The sequence below is a fragment of the Rhinopithecus bieti genome, unplaced genomic scaffold (assembly GCF_001698545.2).
Source record: "Rhinopithecus bieti isolate Rb0 unplaced genomic scaffold, ASM169854v2 scaffold_15676, whole genome shotgun sequence".
Classification (NCBI taxonomy): Eukaryota; Metazoa; Chordata; class Mammalia; order Primates; family Cercopithecidae; genus Rhinopithecus; species Rhinopithecus bieti.
The window spans coordinates 2,597,577-2,608,883 of NW_016809194.1; the positions used below are offsets into that span (position 1 = coordinate 2,597,577).

Here is an 11,307-nt window from a genome sequence, read left to right on the forward strand (position 1 = left end):
TGTCTCTCTTCCTCCCCACTCCGGTCACTCCAACTCCCTCCCTCTCCCTCCCTCCCTTCCTTCCTTTCTCTTTCTTCCTTTTCTCTTTCTTTATTTTTTTTGGGGGAGTCTCACAGTGTCGCCCAGGTTGAGTGTAGTGGCGTGATCACAACTCACTGCAGCCTCGACCTCCAAGCTCAAGTGATCCTCCTGCCTCCATCTCCCAAGTAGCTGGGACCACAGACAGGAGCCACCACATCTGGCTTCCACTTGACCTTTCTTTCTATGCCTGGTTATCAGTTCCTGGCCCCAAACGTGCCAGAGGCATTGGTGCTGGCCCATCTGCGACCCTCGAGATGGCCCCAGGGTACAGTTTGCCCTGGCCACCCTCCTGGCCCTCCCCTGCCCCCTCACCTCCACCCTTGTGTTTCAGAGCATCAGCAGGGGCTGACACAGGACCTGGCTCCCCCTTGGCTGCCCCTTTGGACCAGAACAAGAAAAGGAGCAGCAGCATCACCTCCACCTTGGGGCTGAAAAAGCTCTTCTCAGCCCTCGGCCAGAGTTCCCGGCCCAAGCTGGGCAAGTCCCGCAGCTATAGTGTGGAGCAGCTGCAGCCCGCCGTGCCTGGCCTGGCGTCACACTCCAGGGCCCCATCGTTACAATCCCTGCACCCGGTGAGTCCAGGGGCCCCAGCCCAGGGAGTGAAGCCAGCAGTGGTGCAGCCACCAACAGCATGAAAGGTGAATGGAGGGAGGAGGTGCTGAGGATGCCTCCCAAGGAGCCCACAGTAGGGAGACGGAAGCTGCTGGCATCCCCACGGTTGACCCATGAGACTTGGATTCCCCTAGACAAAGGGTGGGTCGGCAGCATCTCACACTGCTGAGATGACCCTGCCAGCTGCCCAGGCCTGGGGTCACTCTAGGCTCCTCCCTCTCCCTCAACTTTGCCACCTCAGCCAAGTCCCGGAGAGTTGACAGCCTGATGATTCTGGAACCTTCTCCATGGCCATAGTGACTCTGAGCCCAGGCACAGATCACTTCCCACGTGGATTCCCTCAGCAGCCCCTTGACTGGCCTCCCTGCCATGGTCCTGCATGTGGCTTCCAGAGTGGTCCTTCTGATATGCAAATCTGGCCACGCCACCCCCTCACCGAACATCTGTCATTCGTCCCTTATTGCCTTCAAGATAAAGTTCAGACCACTCAGCATGACCAGAGAGTTTCTGGGATCTGTCTGCTTTCATCCCTCGTCATTCTTCTTTTAACACACTTGACCCCGGTTGCAGCTGATGCGCTTGCAGTTCTGTTGGCAGATCGCACACTGACTCTGAACCCTCAGCTGGGCTCTTTCTCCCACCTTCCCCGAACGCCACCTGCCCACTCATCCATCCTTACTGCAGGCACGTGCCCCTCAGGGAGCCACTCCCAACCCTGCCTCAGGCCGAACTGGGCCTCCGCCCCTGCTCCCGTTGCTACTGTGCCTCCCTCCTTTGTGGAACTCCCTGCATCATGTTTAGTTGGGTTTTGTCTCTCAGCCCTCACTGGAGTGTGAGTTATTTGAGGGAACACCACTTGATCTTTGTATTCTGGTGCTTTCTAGGGAAGCTAGTGCGGTACGCACAATACACACCGAGTAGTGAGTGGGTGGGAAGCTTGTGCTGCTGTGTACATGTGTGTACATAGCAGCTGCTGCACATGTATATAGCAGCACAATCTGCAATCGCAAAGATATGGAACCAACCTTTTTCTTGTAATGACTTCTTTCCTTTGGTAGATACCCAGTAGTGGAATTGTAGGACTGAATGGTAGTAGATCCTTTTTTTTTTTTTTTTTTTGAGACAGGGTCTCATTCTGTCACTCAGGCTGGAGTGCAATGGCACGATCTCGGCTCACTGCAACCTTCACCTCTGGGTTCAAGTGATTCTCCTGCTTCAGCCTCCCGAGTAGCTGGGATTACAGGCACCTGCCATCAGGCCGGCTAATTTTTGTAATTTCAGTAGAGACAGGGTTTCACCATGTTGGCCAGGCTGGTCTTGAACTCCTGACCTCAGGTGATCTGCCTACCTCAGCCTCCTAAAGTGCTGGGATTACAGGCATGAGTCACCACACCCGGCACACACCATCCCCTTTTAAAGTGCACTGAAACCTTTTAACTTACCGTGCTCAACCCTGCCCCCATCATTTTATGAACTCCTTGAAGGATTTCTTATCTATCGTTTTATCCACAATGTTTGAAGGTACAATGTACGATTTAAATTTTTGAACAAAAGCAATCACAAAAGACATACTAAAGAATCACAAAATAATATTTCAAATTTTAACTCTAAAGTGGTATTTATTACTCTGTAATAAAGTTACTTTCATTTCTTCCTTAATGAGTACGTTAGATTTCCTTAATCAATGAGGTAATTAGTATAGCACTAAAGTTGTTATTGCAGCTAAAAAACAAAACAAAAAATCCCTTGACTCCTCAGATGGCCTATGTAGACCCATCTCCTTGAGTAAGTCATGGTGGTTCCTGTTGAATTCTTGGAAGCAATGATAAAAGCTTGTGCTGTCACTTTCTTACAGGGCCCTCACGTTCATGGTGGGGGCCAAGTCCTCTGTCAGCACCTCCCAGGTGGCTTTTCTCACCTGCAATGTTGTCCCTTTCTCATCAGGTGTCACCCTCTCACCAGCGTCGGAAAGCTGCCTCTTTTCAGAACCTCCATTCTCTGCTGAGCGGCAAGGGGGAACGGTCCAGCCTCTACCTGGTAGCGGGGCCAGGGGACCACAGTGCAGCTGGCAGGTAAGAGGAGCACACATGATTTGGAGGATAAACTCAGAGAGTGACCAGTGGAGCCAAAAGCTTAACCCCTTCCTGCCTCAGCATCATGGCTCTGAGCAGGGGCCGCTGAAGGGAAAGCAAGGCCTCTGCCCAGGACATCTGATGTGTGGAGACAAGGCTGCCACAGGAGTCTCAGCACCTCAGTGCCCTGCCCCGACCCTCAGTGCACTGGGCTCCGAGAAGGCCTGGGGTTGCTGGAGAGGATAGAGTTGGCCGGTTTGAGTCCACTATCCCTCTGCTGTCCAGTGACATCTTGCAATCAGAAAGTTTAGAGAGTTTTCTTAGCCCAGCTAAAGATCCAAATAAACACGTAGAGACAGAGACCCCCAGAGAGGCCCAGGACACATGACCTGCTTGGAAAGATCCCGCCCTGTCTGAAGAGGCCCTGTAGGCTGGCTGCTCTCTCCTGGGGCATGGATGCACTTCAGGGTGTATGTTAGCTCCTGGAAATGTGACATAAAGTTATACCTTTTGTCAGGTTCTTACAAACGTCTCTGTACGCCCCCAAATTTGAAACCACTGCTTTGGGAGGGTGGGGTTTCTAGTTCCACAGCAGGCTCTGGGGGGCCTTGCACAGCAGTGGAAACCCACCAGTTTTGGCCCTAGCAGGCTCTCTTTGCTGGTTGAGGTCAGCAGAACCCCAGCCTCCAATGCCAGACTCTGGCATTGGATGTCTATGAGGCATCAGTCATCTGTAAGCTAGGGAAGAGTTGTGCCCAGTGCCTGACGCTTTTTGCCCTCACTGTGTCTCTGGTTCCCTTGCAGGCCGGCCAAGGCTTCACCACGGCGTGCCCTCAGCGTGGAGGACGTGGGTGCTCCCAGCCTGGCTCGCACCGTGGGCCGCCTGGTGGAGGTGTTCCCGGACGGCACGAGCCAGCTGCAGCTGCAGCGCTCCCCGGGGGGCACTTTCGGCTTCTGCGTGGCCTCTGGGAATGGGCGCCCAGACTCAGGTATGCCCTCTCCCCTTCCTCAGCCCCATAGCCGGGGCAGCCTTAGCAAACCACGGCAGGGCCTTCTGGCTGTGTCAGAGGCTTTTCTGGTCCTTGGCTGAGCTGTGGAGCTCTGGGAATTCAGAAAGCCCCTGACTACAGAACTAGGCTTCTCCCCCCGGGGGCTCTTTCTCAATTGTCCGGGGCTGTCTAGGAGTCTGCACCTGCAGAGCCTTTGCCCTGGGCCGCTGCAGCTGAGAGGGCGTTGGTGGGGGGTGTACGGGAGAGGGTAGAGTTGGCAGGTTTGACTCCACTATCCCCTGCTGTCTGATGACATCTTGAAATTAGAATCTTAGGTGGGCGCGGTGGCTCACGCCTGTAATCGCAGCACTTTGGGAGGCTGAGGTGCCCGGATCACCTGAGGTCAGGAGTTCGAGACCAGTCTGGCCCACATGGTGAAACCCCATGTCTACTAAAAATACAAAATTAGCCGGGCGTGGTGGCGCATGCCTGTAATCCCAGTTACTCAGGAGGTTGAAGCAGGAGGATTGCTTGAACCCAGGAGGTGGAGGTTGCAGTGAGGCAAGATTGCGCCATTGCACTCCAGCCTAGGCAACAAGAGCAAAACTTCGTCTCAAAGGAAAAAAAAAAAGAAAGAAATTAGAATTTTGAAGGCCATCTTAGCAGAGGAGAGCCAGAGGAAAACTGTCTGTGCCTGCCGGTTCTCAGCAGTCCCTTTGATGTGGCTGCGTTGAAACGGTTCCTTTCCTCCGGCTGTGGAGTATGTCTGGGCAGGTGGAGCGTGCCTATCTGTCTCTGCATCCCATCCCTCCCTCAGGCCTGTGCCCGAGGATTATGTTCAGATGAATCCTGGCTGCAGGCTTTTGGCTGGGGTGTGCTCTGGGTCTCAATTCAACCCAGGCAAGGGCAGGGAGGAGTCCTGGACATCATTCTGCACTCCGGCCAGTTCTCAGTTCCGCCCCATCCATGAGTCTTTCAGGGCAACGTGACTTGCCAAGGCCCACACCCAAGGTCTGTGGTCCAGAATGCATCTCAGGGCAAGGGCCCGTAAAAGAAAGACATTCCCCAGAGGAGCAGGGAAGGAAGACAGGTATGCGAGGCTGGGCAAGGAGAGGAGGGGAAGGAAGAAGAGAGAAAGGGAGAGACAGATACAGAAAGACGTGCACAGAAGCCTGCTGCAGCTGGGCTCTGCCAATGGGGGGTTGAGTCCTATGCTTTGATCTCCTAGGTCAATGCTGTTTAGCCTGGAAAAAAGTCTGCCCGCTGCCACATTTGCAGACCGCAGCATGAGTTCTCATGTCTGTTCCATCATTAATTGTTTCAGCAAATATATACTAAGCACCTACTATGTGTTATAGATACGGGGGATACAGCATTAAGTGGAACAGACCAAATCCCTGTCCTCATGAATATACTACCCAGTGAGCAATTAGATTGTATCTATAAAATGTGTACTCTTGTTATGTATAATATGCTACGTATGTCAGATGGTGAAAAGAAAGTTCTGAGAAACATACAGATAAAGCAGGTGTGGCAGATGCTGGTATAGACAGGAGTGTGGGGAGGCTTTTCTGAGAAGATGACACTTGAGCAGGGCCGTGGATGGGGCAAAGGAGGGGCCCTGTGGGTGTCTAGGGAAGAGCATTCTGGCAGATTGAACAGCAAGTGCAGAGCCCTAGTGGAGGGGTGAGCCTGGCTTGTGAGAACTGTGAGGAGGTCAGGTTGGACACTACAGAGCAGGCAAGAGGTTGGGAAGAGCAGTTTGGCAAGATGGGGTTGTGCCACTGTAAGGGGCTTTGGCTTTCATGCCTAATGAGATGGGAGCCACTAGAGGGCTCGGAGCAAGCACTGAGACTCTCTAATGTCTATGAGAATAGACCCCAGTGGGACACAGGTGGAGCCAGGGAGCCCTGTGTTGAAGCTATTTCAGCAGTCCGGGACAGAGATGGTGGTACTTGGGCTGGGAATGGCTGTGGAGATGGGGAGAGGGGAGAAGGGTTGGATTCTGGTTGATTTGACTATTTGCTGATGAGCTGGACATGTGTGTAAGAGGAGGAAAGGACAGGTTTCTGCCCACTCTGGACCTCAGGAGGATAAAACGTCCTTCCTCACAGGCCTTCCCATAGCCTCCTCTCCCGTTAGGCGAGCAGGACAGGCCCCCTGGACAGGTGGTGTGAAGGCAGAGGCAGACAACTCAGCATGTTTGTGCTCCGGCACCTCTGCTGGCTGTGTGACCTAGAACGGGCGACATCCCTGCTGAGCCTCAGTTCCCTAATCTGTGAAATGAGGATGACAAAATCTACCGAGAAGAGTCATAAGGAGCATTTGATAAGGCACACAGGAAAGGGCCTAGCATTTTTCTTCCCTCCCCTTCAGAAAGAGAAGGTCTGGGGAAGAAAACCCCAGACAGGGAGGGACCAGCGTGATCTGCATTCACCTGTCGCCGTGAGTGCACACACAGCAGGGCATTGTACTCTGCCCCCCACCATCCCCCAGAGTCCCTTTTGGCTCCCTTGCAGGCAGTGGGAGCCCCTCCCCGTCACCCGTCTGGGAGCTCTGATGGGCAGGGGTCTCTAGTGACCCAGGGTCCCCAGCACCCTCACCTGAGTTGGTGCCAGCTCCCTGTTCTGCCCAAGCATTCCCTGGTCCTGCTGCCGTCATAGGTCACTGGATGGCACACAGGGGCCCCACGCACATGAAGCCTGGCAAGTGCTGGGGCCTCCATTCCCCAGTCCATCCTCCAACAGCAGAGGGTCACTTCTTCCAGGCTCCGAGGGGCTGTGAAGAGGGCTGGCTTGTGCCCTGCGCTGAACTGGCAGGATGCTGGTATTAACTTGCTGGCTTTCACATCTGACTCTATATGAGTCTGTGAGAACAGCAGGCTTTGCCTTCTGCTTCTAATTGGATACAACATAGAGATCACACATCCTCAACAAAGGCCATTTCCAGCAGACAATAAATGCCCACGACAGCAGGCTGTCATATTTGTGTCACGAATTTCAGTTGCGAAATCTACACGAGTCTCCCCAAAATGGCAGGAGTGACGTCAGTGTCTGGCCTAGCTCTGGCTGCATTCTTTCAGGGTTTATCATTAGTCCCCACCTGCAACTCCCACAGCATATGAGACACTTCTCTGGGTTCGCCCCAGGGGCCCCTTCTTACCTGCCCCCTCCCCGTGCCACCAACCCGTAGATAGGGAGGGCAAGCAGTCCAGCTAGAGGAGGTAAAAGACAGGGTTGAGGGAAAACGCCTTGTACAGTCAGGATGGCAGACGTACTGTCAGGGAAGACAGCCCTGCAGAAAAGGCTCGGCTTGGCCAAGAAGCAACAAAAGGGATTCTACACCTCAGACCAGGGAGGGGGAAGGTGTGCAAAGATTGGATTTGCTAAATTCAGAGCCACAGACTTTCAGGTACCTCAGTGAAGATCAGTGCTCTTTCAAAGCCACATTTCAGAGGCAGGCTTTAAAATGCCTGACTTCTGTCAGGGCCAGAGGCTGGGGGGACCTGAGAGAGGACTTCCCACTAGTCCAAGATGTGGTGACTAGTTTCAAGCCAGAGATTGAAGAGCAGACCTGATGCCCCTTCGGGCCCCTGCTAGGAACCCGACTGGAGGAAAAGGAAGTGGAGACAGTAATGCCTGGGCAGTGGCCTCATGTTTGAAATGCAGAGTGAGCCAAGCTGGCCTTGGAACAGTGAGGGTGCCAAAGGCTGCGCTGAGCAGCCTGAATTCCGCCAGTGCTGATGCCCATGCCAGGGGTGTGCCCTGCAGTCCTCCAGCAAACTCAGCTTGTGTCTCAGCTCCTGTGTCCACCCAGCACGGAGCATGGGCATCAGGGGCTCCAGCCTGCCCTGGGAGAGCCAGCACCTCACTTACTTCCTCCCAGGTGGGAGCAGCTGGAGGGGAATTTGAAAGGTTTCCAGCCACAGCTGAGGCCGGTGGGGGGAATGGGGGGGAGGGGGGCCTCCTCAGCTGGACGCTTCCCAGAGATGCCAGAGGGAGCCAACCCAGCCAGCCCAAGCCCCACAGGGCCTGCCCCACTGACAGGGGGCTCCCTGAGAGCCAGAGCTTGGGAAAGAAATAGAGAAGCTGGTTCTCCAGGCTGACTCTTGGCACCTTCTAGAACCAGGCAGGGCCTCTTTGGGGTGGGGAGGAGGGGACATGTGCAGAAGAGGAGAGGGAGCCACCGGAGCTTTGAAATATGTGGCTAGAATTTTTATTTTTCCTGGGTTTTTTTGCTCAGATGTTTCCCCATCCCAATTGAGGAACCATATCTGAGTAAGACTGAGGCCAGGGTCACTCTGGCAATAGAGTGCAGCAAACCAGGCTTGGATGTGGCTCAGCCACTTTTGCTCTTCCGATGATACCTTCCCACCACCCCGGCCTTTATGCTGGGCCTGGGCGACCTGAGGCAGCAACTAGATCATAGTGCTAGGCACCGAGTTAGGTATGGTTCCTAATTTTTAAAAACTATTTTCCTCCCTATTCTACAAGCAAAGCTCATCTCAGAAAAAGATTAGCTCACTCACAGTCAGGTATAAATAAATAACAATTTAACGCATTATTTGCACTAGGAGCATTTCCACTTTAAAAGCAGAGACAGTGGAATGAAGTTAGACCGTGGAGGAGGCACACTGTCTAAAGCCAGTTGTGGCTGTGAGGTGGAATAATGAGGGGGGTGTGTGTGTGCATGTGCGCAGAAAAGTGCCCACTATGAGCACCCCCTCCCTGTGCTGCACAAACAGCACCTCACCAACATGGTCAGCGTTCCAGAGATGCACTTCTTCAATTTGGGTGTCGTGAAATTCTCCCGTTTTCCTTTGCAGGGATCTACGTGCAGGAGATGGCTGACATGAACACGGCCAAGCTGTACTCAGGGCTGCTGGGGGTGGGCGACGAGATCCTCGAGATGAATGGGGCCAAGGTGGCAGGGCTGGGGTTGGCTCACATTAAGGAGCTCCTGGACCACTCAGAGAGCTTGTCAATCCGTGTCTTGAGGCAGAGACCTGTCCCACGGTGACCCAGAAGTGCCGTTGCCCTCACTGTCACTGCCTCGGAAGCCCTGAAGCACTTGGGGTGGTTGGCAGGAATGTGCTGCACAGAGCTGCTCTGTGGCGGAAACAGATCCTGGCAGCATCTAACCTCTTGGGCTGTGGCAGGGCTTCTGTGGTGGGCTGCCTTCGGGAGAGGCAAGGAGCCTGTTTGCATATTTTGTTTAAGGCCATTTATGCAGAACTAGAAAAAGAAAAAAATGGGTCTCCTTCCATGTCTGAGGGGGTGTCAACATCTACTTGTACCTTTGTTGGCAGGGGAAGGAGGGAGATGCAGTCAGTCCTTTGGTTGATGTCTGAGAGCTGGCCTCACTTCCGGGTCCCACTCCTGGTCAAAGGCTACCCCCAGCCTCCAACACTGTGGAACCAAAGAAAGCACATGTCCATATTGGCCTTGACCCTTCCCTTTTTCAGCCACGTTCCTCCCTACTCCATTCACTGCCTTTGCCCTTTATCCAGCAATGGGCAAAGTGTCCTGGAGTACCAGCCTTACAGTCATTGACCATATATGCCAAACCAAAATTGGAACGTGTAGTCTGACAGGAATTTTATGCCCCTTCTGAGTGTGGGAACATCTGGGAGATGTTATCTGGTAGCCAGAATATTAAACATTTCTAGGAAATTTTTTTTTATACATAAAGTTGAAAACAACAACAAAACTGATTTCAGGACATGCTACTGTGGTAGCCAGGATCCAGCCAGTGGGACCAGCCAGACCAGCCCCATGCCACCCCAGCCGCTGCCTCTGCCCAGGAGGAGGCAAGAGTTGCTGCAGCCTGGCCTGTGGCAGCCTCCATCTTAGTTCTTCTGTCCAGCTTGGAGACAGGGCTGCAGCGGGTGCCTGGCCGTCACACAGCTGCATGCTTTCTGCCCAGACGTCCTGGCGGTGCTGTCAGTGGGCATGTGGGTGGGTGGGCAGCAGGGAGGCCGTGGAGAGCGGGGATGGGCCATCTGCCTGGGCCTCAGTGCTGCCTGGAGGGCTGGGACTCTTTGGGAGTGGATGGCCATGTGTCAGTCTTAACTTATTAAAAAGCAAAGCTGAAGCTTCGCTCACTCTGAGTTGCAAAATTCTGGGCTTGACACTCACTGGACCCTCACTAGCTACGGGCAGGACTGGGGAGTGGGGGAAGGCACAGGTGCAGGTGGTGGGCATGCCAGAGGAAAGGCTGGGGAGGCCCCGGGTTAGGGTGACAGCCAGGGTAGATGCAGAAGCCTCCAGACCATCCTTTGGCGGATGAAAAGCCCTGGGCAAGGTTTATGATCAGGAGAGAAGCAGCCAAGGGACCCTAGCTGGGCACAACTGAGGAGTGTAATAGGAAGTTCAGGGCTGCTTTAGGACTGGCCAGGGTGCCAGCTGTGGTTAAAAAAAAAAAATCCTGGAAACAAGAAACTCAACCTTTAGCAGAATCGGGTTTAAATGAGTGTCAGGGCAGCTTTCACTGGACAGGACACTGAAGCAGGCCTGTGGCCCAGGGAGAAGGTCGTGGGGGTGGGGAGGCAGTCCTGTGCTGTGTTTGGGGTATGTTCCCTGCCCAGGGCCTTTGCAGCAGGAGCCAGGTCCCTGTCTTCATGACGCCCATGTGGGGAGAGGGAGGGGCTGAGCCCCATAGGGTAGGCGGTTGAAGGAGGAATAAGGGGGCTCTGACAGGTGAGCAGAGGGGCCAGAGGAACAAGTGTTGGGGGCTTCAGGCTGTGAAGAGGGCACCGGCACACTTCAAAGTGTAGAAATGACCCCACAGCAAGAAACCTCCAGTGTGGGGAAACCCTGGCTCCTCCTATACTGCAATTCTTGGCCTATGGTCACAAAACTGGAGAAATTTCATGTTGAGAAAAGCTCCTGGGGGCCAAAGACAGCTCCATTTTTCTCTGTATGGCAAGGACAACTTCCTTCCTAGGTGGGAGGAGGTGGAAGCGGGTGGCTGGGGCTGGGAGGACAGGAAAAGGCTCAGGCATATCACCTCCCAGGCTGGTGACATACTTATTCCTTAAATAGTCCTGCCAGGTGTGTCCTGCTCATTGTCTTCATTTTGCATAGATGGGGAACCGAGTTCAGCAGCACTGACAGGGCATGCAATCCTGCCCCTCTGACTCGGGGCCCACTTTTCCCACTGCAGCTGCCTCCCCATCCCAAAAAAGGATTGCTGCTAGGGGAGGGGCATGAGGCACACAGGACACTGGAGGCTCCCAGGCCTCTGGACGGTGACCTAATTCCAAGGAGGAAAAGCGCTGGCATCCCAGCTCTTCCCTGGGGCAGCCTGATGTGTAGGCCCTGCTTGTGTGGATGGGAGGGGGCTTTGGTTTCTCCAGCCTCCTGTTTGACCTTCCCCAATTGCCTGCATCTGCCTGCCTGGGGACCTGCTGACCTCGAAGGCCTGGGGCAGCCCTGCCTCACTCACACACTGGAGCATCAGAACCTAGCGTCTTACTCTGTTGCCCAGGCTGGAGTGCAATGGCATGATCTCAGCTCACTGCAACCTCCGATTCATGGGTTCAAGTGATTCTC

The 11,307-nt window shown here is 54.1% G+C and overlaps 1 protein-coding gene across 2 annotated transcripts in view; it reads left to right on the forward strand.

The window, feature by feature from the left end:
• The window catches only part of KIAA1614 (KIAA1614 ortholog), a 38,484-nt gene extending 28,627 nt beyond the window's left edge, over positions 1-9,857 (forward strand). For both annotated transcript variants that reach the window (XM_017888817.1, XM_017888818.1), the window contains exons 7-10: positions 413-653; positions 2,638-2,765; positions 3,570-3,754; positions 8,580-9,857. In XM_017888817.1, coding sequence (XP_017744306.1) covers positions 413-653; positions 2,638-2,765; positions 3,570-3,754; positions 8,580-8,773 — 748 coding nt within the window. In that variant the 3' untranslated portion in view covers positions 8,774-9,857. The remainder of the gene's footprint in view (positions 1-412; positions 654-2,637; positions 2,766-3,569; positions 3,755-8,579) is intronic.
• The last annotated feature ends 1,450 nt before the right edge of the window (positions 9,858-11,307 follow it).